The sequence below is a fragment of the Dermochelys coriacea genome, chromosome 4, assembly GCF_009764565.3.
Source record: "Dermochelys coriacea isolate rDerCor1 chromosome 4, rDerCor1.pri.v4, whole genome shotgun sequence".
Classification (NCBI taxonomy): Eukaryota; Metazoa; Chordata; order Testudines; family Dermochelyidae; genus Dermochelys; species Dermochelys coriacea.
In genome coordinates this window covers 122,496,067-122,521,299 of record NC_050071.1, presented here as the reverse complement: position 1 = coordinate 122,521,299, position 25,233 = coordinate 122,496,067, and the positions used below count along the sequence as shown (strand labels likewise).

The 25,233-nt window shown below is 40.3% G+C and overlaps 1 protein-coding gene across 5 annotated transcripts in view; it reads right to left on the bottom strand.

The window, feature by feature from the left end:
- Nucleotides 1–23,783, bottom strand: part of SH3TC1 (SH3 domain and tetratricopeptide repeats 1) — a 63,884-nt gene extending 40,101 nt beyond the window's left edge. Inside the window, exons 1-5 of one of the 5 annotated variants that reach the window (XM_043512495.1) lie at nt 23,136–23,783; nt 20,567–20,626; nt 7,593–7,692; nt 7,068–7,360; nt 2,976–3,047 (exon numbers count right to left, since the gene is read on the bottom strand). In XM_043512495.1, the coding sequence (XP_043368430.1) occupies nt 2,976–3,047; nt 7,068–7,314 (319 nt within the window). In that variant the 5' untranslated portion in view covers nt 7,315–7,360; nt 7,593–7,692; nt 20,567–20,626; nt 23,136–23,783. Of the gene's footprint in view, nt 1–2,975; nt 3,048–7,067; nt 7,361–7,592; nt 7,693–17,324; nt 17,615–20,566; nt 20,627–23,135 lie in introns of those variants that run through there. The other 4 variants (XM_038400314.2, XM_038400315.2, XM_043512497.1 and 1 more) reach the window with 4 other exon arrangements.
- Nucleotides 23,784–25,233: the final 1,450 nt, after the last annotated feature.

The window sequence follows — 25,233 nt, the reverse complement described above, 5'->3', positions numbered from 1 at the left end:
TGCTATGCTGTCTCCACTCCCTTCATTCCTTCTGCCTTGTAGAGTGTGAGGCTACATTAACAACAATGAGTTAACTCTGGAGGGCTAGCTCATCATTTAGCAGTAAGGCATTCCCTGGGAAATATCCCAACCTCTGACTTCACCACTTCAACCAAGCTTCACAATCATCATTGCTGTGTACCAGTATTAAATTGTTTGTTTAAAACTTATAGAGTGAGTGAGTGTGTGTGTATTAGTCATTTGTCTGGTGAAAAACATTTCCCTGTAACCTAACCCCTCCATTTACATTAATTCTTATGGGGAAACTGGATTCACTTAACATCGTTTCGCTTAAAGTCGCATTTTTCAGGAACATAAATACAACTAAATACAACGTTAAGTGAGGAGCTTCTGTATTATATTCCACTTTAGGGCACAGTAGATGAGGATGAAGTCATTTTTCTGCATTTCATTTATCAGGAAAAGGCTACTCTGCTGATCAAGAGAAATATAGAATAGAATACCACCATTAGCATGACATCCATGGGCATTTGCTAATTCTGAATCTACAAAAATACAAGGTTGTAATAAAAATAGTGAAACTCACCAGAATACAATGAATAATATTGTGCATTTTAATCTATTACCATTGCTAGGAGCAGCAATTTTAATAGGAATGACAATGAACTTTCACTTGAATGGGCCCCAAGCACTTTACAAACCAACATGCTATAGAAACAATACACGGGGATCACTTCACCTACCACTCACATGCTGACATCTGAGGTGAGATGTGGCTGCTATTTAAAAGCAGCTGGCAACATCACAAAAAAGTTTGAAAGAAATGAAAAATAACTTTTTCCAGCAGAAGCTGTGGGTGGGAGAAGGAAATTAGGGTATATAGAATGTAGGTAGTTACCCTGCCTGAGTTAGAATTGAGCCAGGATACAAATTATTACTAGAACTGGTCATGTTTCCTCTGACCCCCCACTCCACCCCCACGGAAGACTTTGACTTTTTGTTGAAAAATCCACAACCAAAATTTTTTGGCTGAAACACCGACATTTTCAGTTTTCAGATGAAAAGTTTTCAACAAAATCTCAAAATTATCCATATAAAGCAAAAAAAACCCAGTCCTACTTATTATTCCCACTCATAGAATCTTTATGAGGCCAAAATGAGCAAGACCTTGATTTTACATGTCTTTAGAAGTAGGCACCGATAAAACACAATGCCCTCTAACAACAGGCTGAGGAACCGTTTCATTCCTAATGCAGAGGGAAGAGAGCAACCTATTGAAAAATGTGTTCTCACTAAGCCTTACCTAAGTGATTGTAACACCTTCCCCAAAACTGTATCTTCACACATTGTCCTAAACTGTTATGCACTGCTAGGAGTCACTTCTCCGAGGACCATTAACATTCTGACAGGCTCAGTTAATATTAAAGCTAATATAATAACTTGTAAAATCTCTTTAAGGTTGGGTAGAAGGGTGTTATGGAAGGCCAAAGCATTATTAAGGAAATTGTTATTTAGCTGCGGATCAGTAAAAGTCAGTCATGAACATGATAAACTGTAAATGCTCTGAATACTATTGCTGAGATAAGTATTAATTTGTATCACTGATCCATTCACTTCCTTTGCCGCTATTAAACAGTACTTCAATGACAATAAATCCTAAAAAACATTATCAAATTTTCAACCAAATACACACACATGCCCCTAATAAATAAGCAATTTCTATACTTAAATACTAGATTCTTTTTATGTTTTTTCTTCAAATTATTCCAAGAAATTAACCAATAGTCCTGATAAATCACCCCCTTAATCAGCTAAAGAGTTAATATTGACTGATGTGAAACACTTCTCTCTGCAGAGGTTGAGCATGCTGCCCCCTTGGCCAAATTAGAACACACTTCAGGACTCATTAATGTCAATTGGAGTCTACCTATTTATGTTACTAGGCTCTGAGTCAGATCTTTAAGAAGTAAGGGCTCAATTCTGCAAGGCGCTGAGCACTCCAGCCTGATTCAGTGAAAGACTTAAGTAGTTGTTATTCATTAAGGTTATTCCTTTAAAATTAATTACTTATGTATTTTGCTGGATCAAGCTAGAGTGCTCAGCATATGTGAATCTTTCCATTAACTTCAATGGGCTTTGGATCAGGCTCTAATCAATTGGGACCAATTGGAATTCGCAGAGTTGCATTTGCTTACAGTATGTTCAAGTTTGGTCCAGAACTTGAACACAGACCAATGTCTAACTCGCCAGAGCACAAACCATCTTGAAGTATCGTGCAAGTCATTTACCTATACATATATGTGGTTACCCTATTTGCTTGAAAACAGGGAAAAATCAGCATAAACTACTGTGGTTGCCTCTGAAAATTTTACCCAATGGACTATTTATTTTCCCCACAGGCGAGGGGGGGAAATCTAAACAAACAGAACAGAAACATGACATTTTCAAGTTACTGAGCAGAACATGAGCTCCTCAACAGCCATAAGTACTAGGGCTCAACTCCCATAAATACTAGGGCTGCAACCCTTCTGCACCTCCAAACCCAGAAAGTATTCCTACATCTTTGCTAACAGATACAGCACTGCCAAACCTAATGGTTCACAAAACATTAGAGATTCTAAAGATCTCGAGATTGACTTGAAAATCATGATATACAATAAATATTAAGTTCTTCTTATATGCCTTCTGGCTTGAGACCATTGAAGGTACAATCTGTACACATTTTCAGGCTTTTATCCATGAACACTTCAAATTTTGTTTTTTAAATAAAAGCTGAGATTCTCAACATATCACATGCCTCCAGGAGCTAAGGTTTAAAAAAAAAAAACATTAAACATTGTGAGACTTGTGATAAAATAGCAAGAGTTGGCAACCCTGGAAATGTCACTTATCTAGTAGCTCAGCTGAAGAGCAAAGGTTAATGGAAAAAAGCGAATACTCAAATGATGTGTAACAGAGAAAAAGGTCCTTCCTACCTGTTGGAAAACTCTCTGCTGGACTGGATGGTATCCTTGAACTGGCCTTCAAGCAGTTATTCTGAGAAAAGTCTATAACAAATAAAATGGTTAGTAAGAGGCATTTTCATAATCAGACTGAGTTAACAAAGCATAAACATATTTTTAAAGTTCTGACCCTTTGCAGTGAACAGTAAAGGAAAAAGGTTGTTTATGCACAAAGAAAGTCCCAAAGACTTCTTAAGGGAATTTAAGGGTTTTTTAAGTCACCTCGCTCCAGAAGGAGAGATGGCAGCTCAGTAACCTGAGTGGCCATGCTGTAAGGCACAGGCAAAATCTCCTCACGCTGCCTCTTCCACTTCTGGGCCTGCTCTGGAAGAAGAGATGGAAGCTCAGTAACCCCCTGCCATCTCTCTTTTCAGAGTGAGGAGCCAGTTTTAGTGGTTCCCCATGAGGGATGGGAAATCCCTCCCTCCGGAGTCCAAGCCCAGCTCAACTGCCATCTTTCCTTCCACTCACATCAGGCACCTTCCACCCAAGCTGAGCCCACCACGCTGGGATCTACATCTCCAGGAACAGGAAACTCTAAATGGCAAGGGTTGTACCACAGAGCCCAACCCAGAGGAGCAACCTGCAACTGAGCTCTCCAGGGCCAGTGGACAGGAATTGCCCCGTGTGGTCTTCCCAGCAATGGAGCGGGGACTCTCCAGCTGCCCCACATGCCTCTGTCCAAGCCCTTTCCACTCCCCCTTCTCTGGCTGACCATGATTCTTTTAATACCCTCCTTACCAGTCACAGAGCCATCTACTCTCCCCTGATAAACAATATCCTTCTGCCTTCAGCCCAAATATCCCCATGCCCCAAGCCCAAATATCTCCCCTTTCCTGCCTTCTGCTCTCAGCCCCAATATCATCCCTTCCTGCCTCTAGCCCCCAATATCTCCCCTACCCTCCCTCTGCGTATCGCCAGGCCCCTTGACATACTCAGTGCTACCCCAGTTACCCCCATTCCTGCCCCCATGGATCTCAGCTCCTCAGGTCTGTCTTCTGACCAGTGTCACCAATTAAATGATTCTATCACTAGATCTAGCAAAAGTCACCAGAATGTCACCAGATGCCATTAAAACTTTAGTTTGGTGACTTGTCACAGCAAAGCTTGAAAAAAATCTGCAGAAGACCTAAAAAAAAAAAAAAAAAAAAATCACCACCAGATCTAGTGACAAACTTGCTCAATTGGCAATACTGTGGAGGATGCAGTGTGAAGAGATGGCGCCCCTGCCTCCCGGTATGCATGCCTCTGCGAGTTCCAGCCCTTCTTTCCCCCCCAGGACTTCAGTAGTGTAAAAACTGGCATATTCTGTGATTCTATTTCCACACAGTGTTTTCAACACAGTCCCATGGCATTGCATGAATACACCTCATGTTGAGGGGAGCCAGTAAGGTTTGCCTCCTTGCAGAGTAGGCTGGGGTGCGGTCCCAAACCCATTGCAGAGGCTGCAGCAGTGTAGCACTTGCTCAGTGCCAACCACCAGTTTTAACTCACGCTCTGGAGCTAGACAAACTCATGTACCCGGCAGGTTGGGTGGAGGTGAGAAAGGGAGAACGTCTGCCTCACAAGCCTCCACAACTCCCACTGCAGCAGGATTCTAGGGAACTAGATAGCCATGGGAACCCCCTGCAGCAGTCCAGCACATCCCAGGGGTTCATGTTATGAATTGTGACTCTTCACAAGGTAACACTGACCACATGAGTATTATCTAGCACAGGGCTTCTCAACCTTTTTCTTTCTGAGGCCCACCCAACATGCTATAAAAACCTCCACAGCCCACCTGTGCCCCAACAACTGTTTTTCTGCATATCCAGTAGATTAAAAGTCAGGACCAGCATTAGGGGGCAGCAAGCAGGGCACTGCCTATGGCCCCACGCTACATTGCTTGGGCTTTGGCTTCAGCCCTGTGCAGCTCAGCCTTCGGCTTTCTGCCCTGAGCACCAGATAATCTAATGCCAGCCCTGCCCTCTGGTTTATTTTGGCAAACCCCCTGAAACCTGCTTGTGGCCTCCCAGAGGGCCTTAGACCTCTGGCTGAAAACCACTGATCTAGAACAAGGAAACCTCATTAGGATGAGAAGGGGATGATATAAGACACTTGTCACCATTGTAAGTCTTATAGATTATATAAGTGATACCCACGAGTAGATCTTTTCTGGCCTCTCTCAGTCCATTGAGATGGTTTCCATGAGTTTCAGAGGGATGGGATAACAATATATTTACATTTATCTCCCTCCTTCCAGGCATACCAGCAACTTTGGCCAGTGTTCGTGTGGGGTCCCATGACTGCATCCTTATGGGATGGTTTGACATTGAGCAAATACTCAGCAAGTTTGTCCCCTCAATATCTACTTCTTATCTAGACAACTAATTCAAATGTACAGTTTAAAAAGCCCTCCAATCTAATCTCTTTATCAGTCTTTGAATAACAAAGACTCCATGTAAAAGGACTAAAAGGCTTCATCCTTCTCTCTATATTACTGACCTAGATGGAAGAGGGAAGAGAAAATAGATGCAAAACATTTAACATACCTTTCAGCTTGAGTTAAATCTGGCAATATGGCAGCTGCGGAAGAGGCCTAACTGGATTTAATGAGTATTATTAATCATAGGTATAATAATTTCCCATCCAGACTGTCAGCTCTGATTCTGTGCTTAGTCACAAGCCCAAAACAAGCCACTTTTTGGAACTACACTGACATGCTACTGCTTTGAGCATGAATAGAAGTCTAGAGGGCCGCTTAATTAGAAACTGTTTTTGAACCCTGTTTTTGATATGTAGACTTGTCACTATTGCTATTGATACAGCACCAGGGACTGTCTTTTTCAAAAGTTTATTTATGACTCACTAAATGCTTCAATGGATAATAACCATTTTCACATATATCAGTTTCAGGGGGGAAAAAACCAACAAGTTTTTCTGTAACCTTATGCAAGTACCAGGGACCATGAGCAATCATTTGTGTGAATTAAATATAGATACAAGTTCTGATTCTGATCTCATTTTCACTAGAGTAGCCTAGGAGTAAATCCACTCAGATTTACTAGAGTTACACCCATATCAAACCAATTTAAGTGATATCATAATCAAGCCCAGGGACCTAAAGTTAAGGCTAAGGCATACTTAACTTTAAGCATGTGAGTAGTCCCACTGAAGTCAATGGCGCTCTTTGCATGTTTAAAGATAGTCACATGCTTAGTTATTTTGCTAAACTGGAGATTCAGTTCTGCCCTTGGAGATTGCACCTGGCTCCTGAACTGCAATGGGAGTTGCATTTGCGCATCAGAGGATACAATTTCTCCCTAAGCCATTTGAGATACAATTTGTAAAAAGTAGCAGTTCTTGATGATTGGGAGAAATAGTCTACAGAAACAGTACACATAAGCTTAGGGGAGGATTTGAAAAAGTTTACTCAATCAGCTAAAACTGCTAGGGGAATTTCGGTAAGGAGAATATAATTATCTGAGTTGATATTTGGTTCAGGACATTTGGATTAACAACCCTCCTCCTAAGAAATGTGGGGTCCATGGAATATTTAATGAACACAAATGATCAGTAATTCTAAAGACAGAGGCCCTAGATGCGCAGTGCCTTCTAAAACTATAGTTGGATATTAGTTCAATTCTGAGTCAGAGGGAAGAATGCCACTTATTGAATCTCCAACACCAACCCTAAAGCAACTAGGTGTTCATAGGAGTCCAAACCAATCAACCCTGTTTGTGAAGTCTGATGGATCTTTGGAAAAAGCGAGTCTTTCGCAAAGTACTTATATTCTACTATTCCCTTGGCCCTAGAATATTGACACAGTATAATCCTAAACCTTTTTTTACCTCTGATTTAAGATATTCTGGAAAAAAACCTGAAAAGGAACCATTAATATGGTCATTTAGCCCTTTTGGAAAGGAAAGATATAGTTGTTTGTATTGCTCAGTTTAACAGTTGTAGAAGTTCTTTAGGAGGGAAAAAAGTGCACAACTGAAAACACACCTGACAGTTCTCAGCTTTGTGCAGCACAAACAAACGAAGACCAAAAATGACCAGACGATATAACAATGAAGGACTTACCCATGGCCATTTGTCCTTGCAAAGAGACCTCCTCTTCCATGTTAATTGATCTGGAAATGGCAGTATTAGCTGCCACATACGTACAATCTGAAACACTCCTCCCCAGCTGCTGTTTATTTCCTTCACAAGAGCTATGTTGTTTCCTTTCCAGATAGGGAGCAGAGCTGCAGAATCCTTCTTCCTCCATCAGGGTGTGGAGACCAAAAACAGAAACACTGCATTCCACTGCTGCTGCTGGGAGCTCCATTACTTGCAATTCCAACCAGTGCTATAGAATTTGCATCGTCCAAATTCTAAAGAGAATCAACATATTATATAAAAACTCACTATTAGGACTCTGCTTTTAATATGTATTCAACAACTTTCAGCACTGTGTGTGCAAGCAAAACATTTCAATCACATTCAGCCCAGTAGAGAAATCTTATACAAATTGAATTCTCTTTGATCGAATACTGAAAAAATAAAAAACAAACATGTCAACCACCTAAGGATTCTTTGTAGCAAGAAAAACTATACTGTGCTCACCAGTTCAACAGTAAGTTGAATTCTGTGCTTCTTCCTTAAAACCTTCCATCATCAGATTTTTTTTCTCCAACGAGGTCCCACTCTCCCCCAATATTCTGATCTGGAGATGTAAAGAAGCAGTGTTGTCACATGGACTAAGTAAGAGGCCGGGGATCAAGAACATGTGAATTCTAGTCCCAGCTCTGGCCCTGATTCACTGTACTCCTTTTGTAATGGGAGCTATTAGAGTAGTCCCTTTCCATTTTATATTAATAATAATCATCATCATGTTTATTACTACAGCACCTAGGAACCAACCCAGATCAGGGCCTCTTTGTGATAGGCATTGTTCACAGAGAATAACAGAAAATCTCTGCTCCAAAAAGCTAACAATTTCATAAACAGAAAAGAGACACAGGGTAGGGGAAAGAGTTATAACACACAAGCAGAGCCACTGACGTGATGGCAGCAAATATCACGTTAGTTCCATGTTTGGGGTTTTTTTGGGGGAGGAGGTTTGGAAGTGGTTGGGGGGGTTAATTAAGAAGATATTAAAGTGAAACAGAAGGGAAGAGAGACGGATGAAAGGGGACACAAGCAGTTGAGAAGAGGGAGGGGTTGAAGATATGAGGGCAGGATGGAGTGAAGCTCAGGTGAAGATACTGTGAGGAAGGGGGCAGGAGAAGGTTGAGGCAAACAGCCAATCAACAGAGGGCAGAAAAGTCCAGTTAAAAGCCTCCAGCAGCCCCTACTTAGGCTGATTCTGCGGATGCTGTGTGGGCTTCAGTCTCTGGCTCATGCCTCCCTGTAGTTTCTTTCCCAAATCCTGCATGGCGGGGGGGGGGGATGCTGCACAGTAGAAAATAACTTTCTGTAATCCAGATAAAGAAAAGGAGTACTTGTGGCACCTTAGAGACTAACAAATTTATTAGAGCATAAGCTTTCGTGAGCTACAGCTCACTTCATCGGATGCATTTGGTGCATCCGCTGAAGTGAGCTGTAGCTCACGAAAGCTTATGTTCTAATAAATTTGTTAGTCTCTAAGATGCCACAAGTACTCCTTTTCTTTTTGCGAATACAGACTAACACGGCTGCTACTCTGAAACCTGTAATCCAGATGAAGAACATGTAATAGGGACCAGAAATTGAAGAGCAGGCTCTTTTCAGCACTTGTATGTTACCCCTTTATTAAAGCCCAGGCACTTAAGTTCTCTGGCTCAGTTTTCCCAACTTTAAAATGGGGAAAGTAATATTAATGTATCTACCTTATTAGTATGTTGTGAGGATTAATAACTGATGGTTTGTAAAGGCTTTGAAAATGGTAACTGCTGTTACACTTTAGTTCTGATTGCTTCCTTCCTGCATGGCACTTCGAGCCTATTACACCTCAGGAAAAGGCTTTGGCAAATCTGGATTCCTTAATGTCTGGATAAGCAGGGAAAGGGATAGGTATGACTAATAATGACAGACAGAGTGAAATTTACTTATGCCCATTGCCGATTGTTCACTCTCTGTTAGCTTTAACACACAGCCTCCCAGGAATAGCATTCATCCACATCACAGTGGCAATGCAGTGAAAAATGTCAGTAACATTTTGAAGGAGGACAAGATGGGTGGTATAGGTACTGCATTCTTAAAGTACGCAAGAAAGAGAGCCAATTTTTGTGGATTCAGTTAATGATCCACCCTCAGTGCTGGAATCTTCAGGGTAGAATGGCTAAGTCAGAGATGGGTAATTAGTTATTAGTTCCCTGCAGCACCCTAGGAGAGATATGTGGTGCAGGAAATTACGGGCTGAGTCTGGAAACAAGAGTCAAGGAGGAATGATCTCTAAGAGTACCCGCGGCTGGCCCGGGCCAGCTGACTTGGGCTCACGGGGCTTGGACTGCAGGGCTGTTTCACAGTGCTACTCCATTGGGGGCTCTAAATGGGAATATTTGGGGGGCCCTCCTACACAACACATAATAAAAAAGCAAATAGAGGGCCCCTTTGAGCTATTGTTTAGTCTGCTTATGCCTAGTGCCCACTCTGCTGTTTTATTGCTGTGTAGACTTCTGGGCTTGGGCTGGAGCCTGGGCTTTAGGGCCTTGGAGGGTTGGAAGATCCCAGAGCTCGGACTCTATCTCAAGCCCGGAAGTCTGCACAGCAATGAAACAGCCCCACAGTCTGCGCCACGCAAGCCCAAGATGGCTGGCACGGGCCAGCTGCATGTTTTTCTTTGCTGTATAGACATACCCAGAGAAAAGGGATAGAGCTGAAAGGAAATTATTGGGAGCAAAAGCAGAGGCATGGCCTCACCCATCCCTCTACAGAACCAGGCTTAAGTGAGCCATACTTTAGCTAATGCTTCTGGCCATTGCTTGACTTTGGTTGCAGGAAGCCCTGTTGCATTTGTGTAAACTCCACTTAGGCATGTGGAATCCTTTCCTGCTTTGACAAGCCTTTCACAGTAAAAGATTAAGTACAATTATACCAGGTTTCAAACCTGTTGGTGTCATTTGTGTCTCTAAACATGGTTAAAACTTGGTTAGTAACCATGGCAGTTGATAGTTTACTCTTGCCCTGAACTGGAGTGGTAAACAATCACCTTCACCACCTTGGTTGCTCTATGGACAAGCCCCACTAACCGTGCCTGCATAATCAGTCTAGTCATTTCTCTGTCCTCCCAGCTCCCTGTCTGAAAGGATATTCCATAGTGCATTGTCCTCCATGTTGCTTGTGCTTCTCTAAGTGCGTGCCTTCTGAATAGAGCTGGGTGGGAAATGGTGTTCCTGTTCCAGACGAATTTTCAAGATTTTGAAAAAAAATTTCCCATTCTGAACTGGGACAAAAAGTCAAAATCTTGAAAATTTTCACAAACTGACAATCTGACAAAGCATTCAATTCAGGTCAATCCAACCCTTTTGTTTCCATAAATTTCAAAATGTTTTGTTTTGAATTGAACTTTTTAATTGATTTTTTAAATTATAATAACCTTACATTTTGAAAGGAATTGTGTTGAACCAAAAAATTGAATTAAAAAGTCAAAACATCCTGTTTTGACAATTTCAAAACTTTTCCCAAATTTGTTTCAAAACAACAAATTTGTAGAAACCTTCATATTTTATATATATCTATATCTCCCACAAACAGTTTCAGTTTTGACAAATGAGCTTTTTCCAATGAAAAAATATTGTTCATCAGAACATCCTGATGTAACTTTTCATGGGAAACCATTATTTTTGAAGAATTTCTCAACTAAGGAAAAAAGTTTTGGAATTGTCAAAACTAGAAATATAAAATTCCAGTTTTCCTGTTCAAAACAATGGTTTGTTTAGAAATTTAAGCTAAATACAGGAGGAAACATTTTAAAAAATGGTCAAAATGAAAATTAAATATTTAAAAATTATTGAAATGAAATGTTTTGATTGACCCAAACTGATTTTTTGGGGGGCGGAGGGGAGGGGCGGAGAGGGCTTTTAATGAAAATGTGCAAGATTGACTTTTTGTCCCAAGGGAAACAATTTTCAAAATCTTTGTCGTCCCATCCTGTGAAATTTCATTTCCCACCCAGCTCTAAATCTATCTCCACTTAGAACCTATATGTCACTAATAAATCTGGATAAAGCTGTTTCTTTCTTTCTTTCTTTCTTTCTTTCTTTCTTTCTTTCTTTCCAATTATCTCTATATCTGTCTATCTTAAGCCTTGTCTATACTCCAGGGGAAATTTGATCTAAGCTATGCAATTTGAGTTACCTGAATAGCGTAACTCAAATCGACGTAGCTTAGATCTATTTACCACGGGGTCCACACTACGCAATGTTGATGGGAGACACTCTCCCATTGACTCCCCCTATTCTTCTCTGTCTGGTGGAGTACAGGAGTGGACGGGAGAGCAATCTGTGGTCAATTTTAGAGGGTTTTCACCAGACCTTCTAAAATCAATCACTGCTCATCAATCCCACAGTAAGTGTAGAGAAGCCCTTAGGGACCACAGTGACAGGTGCTATATCAAAACCTAAGAGCAATATTTAAAATGCACAAAAATGCAAAACAAAAAGTTCCGTAAGTAATTGCACATCTGGAACCATTTGTACAGCAGCTAGCACAATGGGATTCTGGGCCCCATGACTGGGGCATCTGGACATTACCAAACTATAAATAAATAAATATTTTTACCTTTTTAACCCGTTTAAGTCAATGCAACTGCTCACATGAGTGAAGAATCATACAGGCAATAAAGGTTTACATGCTCAGAGCCAACTTTTGGAAGTAGGATGTATAAATAAAAATCTGAATGATAGAACCCATGCACATCAAATCAGATTGGTGATTGTTGGATCATTATTCCATAATTAAACTCCAGAAGTAGTATTTCAAATTCTATTACTCGAGGCATCTCCAAAGTCCTTTACATTTGCAGATGTTAAGGGTAATCTTGGTCTAAAAGCAGGGCTGAATGTACAGAAAAATATATTATACACATTCAGCAATGCTCAGAATATCTGTATATACATCACCTTTATATCTATAAATGGAAACAAATTCTCATTAAAATTTAGCAAATGTATACAACATGAAGGGAGCAGCCTGTACAAAGAACTAGAATTCCAGGAATTTGGGTAATGAGTGATGGAAAAGATACTGATTAACTTTTGCTATCTCCTTCATGCACGTGTGTGTGTGTGTGTGTGTGTGTGCGCGCGCGCACGCACGCATGCATGTGTGTTTTAAGAGTTGCACATGTAATGGGGTTGTGCACTAGCCTGAAGGAATGCCTTGAGAATAATGCTGAAAGGTATCAGAACAAAGTCTGAATTCTCAGAATGTTAGATATATATCAGCACTTTAAGGAGAATGAGACACAGAATTTCTCAGAGCACAAGCCAAGGGACAAATCAAAGGGGGAAAGAACAGGAGAAGCTATGTCTGTACCAATGATAGTTTTCTACCTTTGCTCTTCTGAGGGTAACAGAGCAAGAGAAAATTCAAGCACCTGACAACCTGATTCTTCTCTCTGCAGTATCCCTTCCCATTTTTAAATTTTATGAGTGAGATACAGTAGCTCTTTGTCAATTCTAATATTTATATGTTTACCTTTTTTTAATCCATTGGGTTACATATAAGCACCAGGGACTAGATTTTCAATTATTTCAATGGGCATTAGGCACCTAACCTGCTTAGGTACTTTTAAAAATCCTGCTAGGTAGCCAAGTGCATCTGTATGCACCTAAATACGTTTGACAAGCTGGCCCCAAGCAACTGATGGGTTTCCACGGGATTTACTAAATATTGTTTTAGTCACCATGTTTCTCTTCTTCTCACTGAAAGTTCAGGTGCCCAGTTAAATAATCCAACAAGGAGCAAAACCATACTAAACAATCCATACTTTGGTACATCACCTTGTCTATTGTACTAATGCCAGTTATCTTTTGCTTACGAGTTGTTTTTTTAGTATTGAAGTCAGCACATCTCAAAGAGGAAATGGGCATTTATAAGGGGGAACAAGAATATCCAGAGCTATAGTAATTAATGCCAAGACAACTTTGGAAGGGACATTAAACCTCATAATTCAGGGCTTAATCAATCTCTCACTACTAGGAGTTAGGATGAAGCTTGCATGTGGGATACAACTGCTTACTGTGTGATACTACTTACACTTTCATCTGAAACAACTGGTTCTGGCCTCTGTCAAAACATGAGATGCTGTACTGGATGGACCATGGATTTGGTGCTGCATGGCAATTCCTATGCTGAATGAATTTCTTTTGTTATAATCAGCTATTATCAGTGCATTTGAATTTTTTAAAATGAAGTTATTAGACAGATTTTTTTTTAAATAAACCAACAGTTACTATAGCAGGATTTCATATTCTTTGAACCTTGATCTGGAAGCCAATAGGTATCATAGCATGCTGGCCCAAGGAAGCTGCATGGGCTTTCTGTATCTCTCCAAATAGGAGCCTATTCCTCATTCAGTGAGTGCATGTGGGGAGAACAGAAGATATCCTTCCTTAAAAGCTGTGGCACCCTGGCCTGGGGATGCTCTTTGGGGCAGGGACTTGCTGTTCTGTTTGTACAGTGCCTAGCATACCAGAGTTCTGATCTGACTGGGGCTCCTAAGCACTACAATAATACAAATAAATAAGGATAACAATGCTCATTTCCTAGCTGCAGAGCCTATCATGAGTATCAGTACTAACAGAGCAGAGATAGCAGCTGGACAGCTTGACACATCCTAATGTAGAGCTAGAGGTTGGGTTTTGTTATCAGCTTTCTGAGCAAGATACATCAGTGTCTCATCTGAACAAGTTTCAGAATAGCAGCCGTGTTAGTCTGTATTCGCAAAAAAAGAAAAGGAGTACTTGTGGCACCTTAGAGACTAACAAATTTATTTGAGCATAAGCTTTCATGAGCTAGCGCTCACTTCATCTGAACAGGTTGGCCTGCCTGAGAGCCACTAGCAACAGCCTATTTTGGCATGTGTGGCTCAGAAGGCCATAGATACTTTCCTGCGCATTAAGTACAGCTTGTTAACATGGCTCTCAACCATGTTGATTTGAGAGTTGTTCAGTGTGGACAGGCAGGGAAAGGAAGGCATTATTTTTTCAGTTGGAAGGAAGATAAACGGAACAATTCTGTTTTCCCGCAATTTTTTTCCCCCTTGCCACTTCCTTTTAAAAGTATCTGGAAAGCAACTTTAAAACACCACTGAGTGGAACAAAACAGATAGGGGAATGGAAAATATCAGGCTAACTCTGTCTGCAACTTTTTTAAAAAAAAATGCTTAAGAAAATAGTAAAGAGTTACAACGTAGACTTACTGTTTTCCATCACCACCATTTTGATTTAGTGAATTTACTCCTTAGGTAAAGTGGTGGATGGAGGAGCAATAAAATTAAAACTTTCTGATTATACCCACAAAACAGGTACAGCATAGAACATTGCAATGCAAGATGCTGTCTATTGCCCTGTGCATCAAACATGACTTGTAAGGTACACCACAGAGGTGAAAAAGTTGAGAAGACTTGTGTTTTTAGGTCAGAAAGGTGGCTATTACTGGCCCCTTCACTGAGGCTAACACATTGCCTACAGCAGTGGTGTGTCTTCCAATGTGGAACTAGAACTAGGAACTGCATTGGGAGGGACTCCCATTTATTTTGAATAGGACACCAGGAAGCCATTTCTAATCTGGGCCAGGTTTGAACTGGTGGCCTAGAAAGCTACATGCAAATGATGACCACAGTACTTAGCACTTATATAGCGCCTTCCACCTGAGGATTCCAACACACTTTACAAACATTCATTAATTTAGCTTCAATATTCCTGTGAGGTGATCAGTATTATAATTTATTATCCCGTTTTACACAGGAGGAAACCAACGCAGAGAGAAGTGAAAAGAAAAGGAGTACTTGTGGCACCTTAAAGACTAACAAATTTATTAGAGCATAAGCTTTCGTGAGCTACAGCTCAGAAGTGAGCTGTAGCTCACGAAAGCTTATGCTCTAATAAATTTGTTAGTCTCTAAGGTGCCACAAGTACTCCTTTTCTTTTTGCGAATACAGACTAACACGGCTGCTACTCTGAAACCAGAGAGAAGTGAGTTTCCCCGACTCACACAGGAAATCGGTACCAGAGCCAAGAACATAACCCAAGCCACCCGACACCAAGAACCAGTTCCTCAGCCACTCAGTGGTTCAAGGCAGCCCTAAGGCTGGCATAACTTGCCCCTGAAGGATTCTTCACACCTAGGAGAATGCTTGGATGGTGCAGAATCACCTTTGTAGCTCCTATGCACACCTCTTTCCAGCCACATCCCCACAGAGGGGGCATGGTCTGAGGGAAAGGGATTGTAGCTGGAGTTTCTCTATGCCCCAGCTATCTCAGAGGAGCTTCTTGGGGCCCATAGAATCATAGAATCATAGAATATCAGGGTTGGAAGGGACCTCAGGAGATCATCTAGTCCAACCCCCTGCTCAAAGCAGGGCCAATCTCTAATGGGCAGCTCTTGTAAATTACAAGTCTTTAGACTGGTCTAACTGGTGCCAGGATTGGGACAGCAAAACTAATCCATACTACAGATTCTGACCCACACACAGCAAGGCTATGCTTCCTTCCCAGTATCCCATTCTAAAGCCTCTGAGCCATTCGGTTCCTGCTATCTGTCCTGCTAAGTGAACAATATAGTAACATAGTCCTACATAGGAACTGCTCTCCTGGATCAGACCCACGTTCCATCTAGTCCTGTATCCTGTTTCCAACAGTGACCAGCAAAAGATGCTTCAGAAGAAAGTGCAAGAAACTCCACAGTAGATGATGAGGTATAATCTGCCCCTCATCCTAATTACTAATAATGAGAGATTGGTTTAAAACATGAAACACAGTGTCTCTCCCCTCAAATACTTTTTGTTGGCATTAACTGTTAGTTTTGTTATCCATGTAAGTGTCCAATCCCTCTTTGAATCCTGCTAAATTCTCTTAGAAGTTGCATCATTTTCAAGACATCCTATACTTTGGTTAGACAAGGTGGGTGAGGTAATATCTTTCATTGGACCAACTTCTGTTGGTGAAAGAGGCAAGCTTTTGAGCTACACACAGCTCTTCTTCATGTCCAATATTCAGGTCTAGGTTCCAGTCCTGAAGTTGGTCCAATAAAAGGTATTGCCTCACTCACCTTGTCTCTCTAATATCCTGGGACCTACATGGCTTCAGCAACACTACAACATAAATTGGTTTATGTTATGAAAGCTGCTACTTCACCCTTCCTTTTCACTCACTTCTCTCCGAATTTGTTTGTTTCACTACCTGTTTCATCTTTTCTTTTTGACTGCAAACTTCTTATAGCAGAGACTCATATGGCAAAGACTGACATTAATTAGGTGCTTGTACAGACTCAGGCACAATGTGGTCCTGATCTGCTGGAGTCCTCTAGGTGCTACCACAATTGTAAATCAAAATAATAATATTCCATCCAATGTATTATACTCTCAGTACTTAGATATAGTAAAAATGTAACACATAATTTCAGTGTATTACCCTACTACACAGAAACAGCACTTTGTGAAACTCAGTTAAGTGCTCGAGTTAAGGGGAGGTAAAATGGAAAACTTGCGGTCCTTCATAAAAGCTCATTAGGGCTTTTATTCATTGATAGATTAAACAGAGACAACGCTACTGTTTGCAGAATAGTTAACATTTTCAAAAGCACCTAATTGCCTACACCCCTTTCTGAAAATGGGACTTCAGTGCTTTTGAAAAATTTATCCTATGTTCAAAATTCTCAAACTTTGGCACCTAAAAATTATGGATTCAGATCCTCATTTAGGCACCTAACTTAAAAAGTGAACATTTGTGCATGGCAGGTCTTCTGAAAACCAGGTGATTTTTAAGTGTCTAAATATGGATCAAAGTCCTTCCTTTTGGGTGCTCAGGTTTAAAAAAGTTTGGCCTATTCTGAATACACTGTAGAAGAGAAGAGAAAACAAAAAGCAAAGAACAGAAATATCTTGGTTCTTGACAAAAGCAACAAAAACACATCACATAAAAATCTCCATAAATGTCACTGCCGAAATTCATTACTACAACCCATTACCATTACACTTATTTTTAAATCTATGCCTGTAACCATGCACTAAGCTACTCTGCTACTAAAATCATTCCCCTCAGTTGCTCACATTTTTTTCCAGACATAATAGAGTCCAACAATCAAATATTACAACACAAACAGCCTAAATACAGCTAGATACTCAGGTATGAAGCATAATATTTCTCCTACCTTTTCCGAATCTGATTTGTTCTATTCTAACATTCTGGTGAACTGCAGACAGATCTCAGCCTTCCACAGCTCTGGTTGGAACTGACTCCCGATCCATCCCTTCCTGTTTGACCTTTTTACTTTCCTGTTGGTTGAACAGCCCAGCTTGGACATATGAACTAACTGAAAGTTGACCATTAACTGATAATGTCCAGCCAAGAATCTCCTTTTCTAAAATGCTCATGATTGCAAGCTCAGTGCATTGGACTACTAACAATTTGCCATGCAGGAAAATATGTCAGAAATATACTGAAAGCCTCAGTCAGATACATTTGCTCTTAAGAGCTGAAATTTATTATCTGTACCTGGAAGCCCCAACCCCTTGTGCTAGGCACTACACAAACAGAGCAAGAAGTAGTCCTTAAGGCAGAGAATACATGACTTTGTTTAATTTGTTTGGTTTTGGTCAAAGTATTAGTAGGCCTGTTGATTAATTACAGTTAACTCATGCAATTAACTCAAAAAAATTAATTGTGATTAAAAAAATTAATCACGATTCATTACAGTTTTCATCACACTGTTAAACAATAGAATACCAATTGAAATGTATTAAATATTTTGGATGTTTTTCTACATTTTAAAATATATTGATTTCAATTACAACACAGAATACAAAGTGTACAGTACTCATATTATTTTTATTACAAATATTTGCACTGTAAAAATGACAAACAAGAGAAATAATATTTTTCAGTTCACCTCATACAAGTACCATAGTAGAATCTCTTTATGGTGAAAGTGCAACTTACAAAAGTAGATTTTTTTTTTTTGCATAAATGGATTCAAAAACAAAACAATGTAAAACTTCAGCGCCTACAAGTCCACTCAGCCCTACTTCTTGTTCAGCCAATCGCTGAGAGAAACGAGTTTGTTTACATTTACAGGAGATAATGCGGCCCACTTCTTATTTACAATGTCACCTGAAAGTGAGAACAGACATTCACATGGCACTTTTGTAACCAGCGTTGCAAGATATTTACATGCCAGATATGCTAAACATTTGTATGCCTCTTCATGCTTTGACCACCATTCCAGAGGACATGCTTCCAAGCTGATGATGCTTGTTAAAAAAATAATGTGTTAATTAGATTTGTGACTGGACTCCTTGGGGGAAAATTGTATGTCTCCTGATCTGTGTTCTACCTGCATTATGCCATATATTTCATATTATAGCAGTCTCGGATGATGACCCAGCACATGTTGTTCGTTTTAAGAACACTTTCACTGCAGATGTGAAAAAAGCAAATAAGGTACCAATGTGAGATTTCTAAAGATAGCTACAGCACTTGACCCAAGGTTTAAGAATCTGAAGTGCCTTCCAAAATCTGAGAAGGACGAGTTGTGGAGCATGCTTTCAGAAGTCTTAAAAGAGCAACACTCCCATGCGGAAACTACAGAACCCGAACCACCAAAAAAGAAAATAAATCTTCTGCTGCTGGTGGCATGATGCAAATGAAGATGCATTGGTCTGCACTTCTTTGGATTGTTATCGAGCAGAACCCATCATCATCAAGTCCTCTGGAATGATGGTTGAAGCATTAAGGGACATTTGAATCTTTAGCTTATCTGGCACGTAAATATCGTGCAACACTGTATACAACTGTGCCATGCGAACACCTGTTCTCACTTTCAGGTAACATTGTAAACAAGAAGTGGGCAGCGCTATCTCCTGCAAATGTAAACAAACTTGTTTGTCTGAGCAATTGGCTGAACAAGAAGTAGGACTGAATGGACTTGTAGGCTCTAAAGTTTTACATTTTTTACATTTTTGAATGCAGTTATTTTTTGTACATAATTCTACATTTGTAATTCAACTTTCATGATAAAGAGATTGCACTAAGGTACTTGTATTAAGTGAATTGAAAAAATACTATTTCTTTTATTTTTACAGTGCAAATATTTATAATAAAAATATAAAGTGAGCACTGTACACGTTGTATTCTGTGTTGTAATTGAAATCAATATATTTGAAAATGTGGAAAACATCCAAAAATATTTATATAAATAGTATTCTATTATTGTTTAACAGCACATTAATCTCACAATTAATCATGGTAATGTTTTTAATTGCACAAGTAATCGTGTTTAATTATTTTAATCGCTTGACTGCCCTAAGTATTAGCCTATTTGAAATTCTTCCAGTTACAAAATGGCTCAAAATCAGACCTTGTGTATTTCCACATTTTTCTTTTAGCTCCAGTGGTTTTAAAATGTAAAAGTAGAGACTCAAGTTCATTTAATACCCATTATTTATTTATTTATTTGTAGTGTTCACACCTTAGACATGGACGATTGCATACCCCATTATGCTAGGTGGTATACAAACACGGGGGGGACGACCCAAAAATACTAAACGATCTTTGTTACGATACTTACTAATATCTGTTATTAAGAAGCTAACATTTTCTTCAGAATTTTGTAAGCTAGCTACAGCAACAACATATAAATGAGTTATTTTTATTGTTATATACTGTGATAATGTGCATTATAAATATTGTTATAATATGATAACAATAGGCATCTATATTCTGACCTTGCAATATGCTGAATATCCTCCATTCCCAGTGACATCAGTGGAACTGGAAGCGACGTAAATCCTTGCAGTCAAGACTACCATTCACCTGATAGTCTTTTCCATCAATAACATCACTAACTGTTTGAGATTGCATAACACACGTTGTGCTAAAGGCATTACATTTTAAATTAACTTGTAGCACTGTTGTGCTCTTTAGCAGGAAATAATATATTTTAAACTAACCATTTTCCCTTCAATTTTGCAAATATTTAAACTTGTTGGCACATTTTTGTTTTCTTTGAAGATTTGGGAGCAGTTTCTCCCCTCATTTCAAGTCACATTATTGGGGATTCTAGGAAAGGACGGAGGAGATAGTTGGTTCCTTTATTTGGATTAAATGTATCATTTTCTTTTGTAACTGTGCAAGTCTAATCCAAATTCAAATTTGTGACTGTTCTGTGAGTTACAGCGAAGTCTCTCACTCTCTCTCTAGGTTTCTTTTATGGCTCCAGTCACCGTAGTATCTGAGCTCCTCGTAAATGTTAATTTATCCTCACAACATCATTGTGAAGTAGGCAACTATTATTATCCCTATTTCACAGACAGGGAAACTAAGGCAGGGATTAAATTACTTGCCAGATTTCACACAGAAAGTCTATGACAGAACCAGGAATTGAACCCAAATCACCTTAGTCCCAGTCCGGCATCAGAATCACCAGTTTCTTCAGCCTTTCTTGTGGTTTATAGCCTAGAAGATGGTACCATTATAGTTCATGTACATGCCTGTAATTGTTCTTAGATTCCTTTGGGTGGACACCCTACATTGTGGTATTCTCAATGGAATTTAACCAATGCCTTTTCACTCAAGATGCGCATCTGGAGGGACATGGAGAAATGGAAAGGTTTGTGCCTAAGGACTGAACACATCTCAAACTGGCCCTTGACCTTCTGTAGCCTTTTTAAAACACCACTACACAGAGACAATTCAATACCTCTACACTGTGGACCCCTGTCCTCATTAAATAACCCCCGAGACCAATGCACTGTAACAAACAGGAAAAAGCACAACCCGGGTACATTGTGGATACCACATTAGGAATTCCATATATCCCTTATGCTCCAGCTTGAAAGTCCTAGGAATTTGGTGGTGCATGACTTGCAGAAACTATTCAGATTCCTTCACATTGGGGCATAGGCTCTGTTAGTGCTTTGATCTCTCTCATAACTATGAAAATAATTAGACACAAATGAGATGCCCCTGTTTTTGTTTAGCTATCCTGGATCTTTTCAGGATGATTGAAAGAAGCTGCCAGGAAGTTGAAAGACATCTCATATGAAAACAAGATATTTCCTTTAATTTCCATTGTCTTTCTCTGTCATTGCTATTCAGCATCCTGTTTGCATGCTTCAATGCAGCTGTGCGTTTGGCTGAAGGCTTTAGGGTTTTCTTCAGCAGTGCCTCTTAAATATTATATAATGTGTTAATATTTAAAGAGCAAGTTCTACCCCAAATTACACCCAGGCAGTCCCACTGAAGTTGGTGAGATATATATAGGAGGGCAGGTTTTGGCCTTAAGAGCCTAATTTAAACCATGAGAAGAAAGGATATTTTGAGTTAAGGACACCATGTGATATACAACAGCTGAGAACCTTTAACACAAGTGCCAATACTGGAGCTTCAGAACTGTGGCTGAGTGGGCTTCTCCTGCCTGCCTTGTGTATGTTCTAACTTGCAGGGAAATTGGTATGGTTCTAAACACCAATCTCATGGCATCTGCAGTCTCCAGACTGAACTTTGTCTGCCCCCAATGCACGGTGTAATTAAATGAGATATGTCACTTTAACGTGGCAGTCATGCTAGTTCTTTATATATATGCTGGATATGGTAGGTTTTGAAATTGGCTTAAGACAGTTTTGTCTTCTTGCATAGTTTTGGTCTGATTAGTCCCTCATTTTCTCCCAGTTGCAGATGCGTAATCCCCCAAAATAACGTAATTTGGATTGTAAACATTCATTAACTAATATGCGTATAGTGCTTTGAAGATGTGACATATTGCACAACCGCTAAAGACATGTCTATATAACAAAAGCTGTGTATGGACTAACCTCTCTGAACAAGCCTGAATCCAGCTAACATGGATAATAACAGAAGCAGGGGCTTCAGTACAGGCTAGTGAGCAGAGTACATACCCAAGGTCTGTGCCAGGCTTAAACTACTTGTACTGAAGCCCACATTGCACTGTCTTTACTACTGTCATTATGTGCACTAGCTAGAGTCAAGATAGCTCAGGTAGGCTGGCCTGTGCACAGCTTTTGCGTATAGACATACCCTAACCATGCACCTGATCCTGCAGCCTTTTATTCAGTGAGTAATCCTGACTCACCTAAATAATTGCATTGATTTCAGTAGGATTCCTGGCATGCAGAAAGGTCTGCAGGATCATGGTCCTAGATTATCATTTTTATACTGGGATTACTCTAAATTTAAATTCCACTTTTTAAAAAGATTAGATTCCAGAATGTGCTTCACTCTAGCAAGCATGTTACACCTGAACAGAAACTCCCAGTAAAATCAGCTCAGGGGTTAAAATCTTTTGGCATCAAATTGTGTCAGCATTTCCTCTTCCTTGTTGGAATCAAGATAGCCTAGCTTCCCCAGCTCTTGCAAAATGAAAAGCTGGCTCTGCAATCTGGGTCAGAATGTAAAAACAGAAAACACCAAGAGAAAAATATACTCTGGTCCAGTTCTAAGGAAATGCAGTCGCCCTGTAGTCTGCAAGGAAACACTGACTCAAAGCGCCCAGCTGTGACAATATATTGCTGTTGCTCTGAAGATGTTTACCTAGCTTTATCAATAATAGTTAAATTTACTTGAGATTACCAATGTTACTGATGTATGTTGTTAGGCAGCTTGTTATTTCTCAGCAGGAAAGGCAAAATGCTGTATGTCTCACAAAGCTTCCTGCTAGCTATTATGGGCCCCTATGGCTCACTTTTAACACTTCCAGCCCTTTTAGCTACAGGCCAAGAAGGTAATGAGTTCAAGTTGAATGCTAGGATTCAGGATCAGAGTTCAATTCTAACAAAGCAACAGAGTACTAATAGAAGCCTGCATTGTTAGAGGTCCTAACATTCAGCTGACATTAAAATAGGGTTACAACCCCACCCAGGGTTTCTATCGTATTAGAATAGGTAAAGCCAGCTAAAGTAGCCTCAACCAACAAAGCTCAGGATGAAAATGAATGGTAGAGACTTACCTGTTGGAAGATGTAATGTCTTTTTTCCCCCTTTTGCTGCTCAGCAAAATTGTGTTGTCTGCTTGCTTTCCGGTATACTCCTTTCCTTTCCAAGTGAGATAACCTCCTTCTTTAAATAAACATGAACTCTTGGGTGGTACAAATAGAGAAAAATCTTTTATCTTTGGATTTCAGTGGAAAAGGAGGGAGACTCAGTGTACTTGGGGGTTTTAATCTACAAAAAATAGTTGAGACATTCAGTTTTCACCAGCTCCTGTAAAGCTGGAAACCCACTGGGAGGAAGCTAAACCCCTTGTATCTTCTGGAAACTGGGATTATAAAGCCACCCAATGAACCAGGAGTTTGGATTTATAGCATAGAGGGATGAAGCACAGTAAAACATTGGGCCAGTACTTCTCTGTTTAGAATAACAGAGCCCATATAAATGGCTTTGGTGAAATAACAAAGGCCACTCAAGAGAGGGCCAAACCATTCAGTATGGGAGGGGAGATGCTATGAAATGTTCTAAACATGGTTTGGTAGAAGTTTAAATGCTGCCATAATGACTGGTGGAACAATTTAAATACTTTTCCCCCACTAGGAATCACTGTGTAGTTTGTCATTATGTTTTATGTGGTTTAGGAAATGTAAGAGTCCATGGGAGTGAGGTAGTCATGTGACTTAGCTCTCCATTTAAAAGCTCAGCTTCTCAGGAGGCTTGACAATAAGGAAAGGATTTTAATGAAAATACCTGCTTGGGAGTACTAATGGAGACTTCAAGCTAGTGGGAGTATATACCATTTTGGCTGAAGATTGTTTGGTTTGTTGTGTTTCTCAAATAAGCTTGGTATGCAAGTATCAAATTTATTGTTGTCAGAAATGTGATTTAATTCCCGTTTCCTCATTTTAAAAAGGGATGTTAACCAACGCTCTTCCCTCAATAAGGCCTTTCATCTGGGCAATTTTCTTCAGCTCCCCAGAGTGTAGGGACTCAGTGTCCACCTGTGCCTGAGTGATGAATTGATAGGGCTGAAAATAGAAATAGACAAGAGCTGGGTTCTGAGCACAAGGTGACCTTTTCTGGAATTTTATGGCTGCTTGATAAAAAGCATCAGCTACTTAGCTCTGTGTCTAACTCTTCCTTCATATTGACAGTATTAGGCAAAATGTACTGTATTCTAGATTGTATTTTTCTTGTTAATGTGTTTTCTCCCAGAAGCAGTAGCTACCAACAGTCCGAACCTTGTAGGCACAAAGAGGTTCTGACATGTACAGTACAGCGAGACTCATGCTGCGACCTCAAATGAGCAAATGTGGGTGGGATCCACGAAGGGACTTAAGCATTGTGTCACTCTGAGTGGCAATGCACCAACTTCTAGGTGCTTAGACAATCCCAGGAACAACACTGTGATTCTCAAAACCTGAGTTAAGTGCTTAGGCTCCCTATACAATGAATGGGGAGAGATAAGTGCCTTAGAATGCCATCCACAAAAGCCAGCATGCTAGGTGGGGAACGATGTAAGCTAGGTAATGGGAATGGGTGACAAGAGGGATGTTGACAGGATGCTCCCCTCTCTTGGAGTTGGGTACCTATTTCCTCTAACAATGCACAAATGGGAACAAGCAGCCTGGAGCTAGGCAGCTTAGGTATTTAAGGCTGGCACCTGCTTTGCTTCACACAAAATGGCTGGAGAAGGAGGAGGAAGTGGTGGTGGCCGGGCCACATAAAGGCTTTTGGGGGCCTGGAGAAAAACCTGAAACTGAGTTTCCCCCATACTCTTCCCAATTACCACTGAGTGGAGTTTGAGGGTGCGTCGGTGGGAGGCTAAGCATGTACCATACTCACCCCAGAGTAGCAACTCCTTCTCCCATTCTGTCTGTTGTGGCCTGGCGTGCAGGGTTGCAGTGCTACTCAGGGTTAGGCCAGCCAGCAGCCCTTCCAGCATGATTGGGGGGTGGGGGGAATGATGGGCCAAATTTCATTGGTGGTGGTGACTGTTTCATTGTGGATAAATACTTAAATAGTCATTGGGCCAGAGAAAGAGAGAGCATGTGAAAGTCACTCTGTAGTTCAATGGTTAGGACACACAACTGGGTGGTAAGAGACCCAGGATCCAGT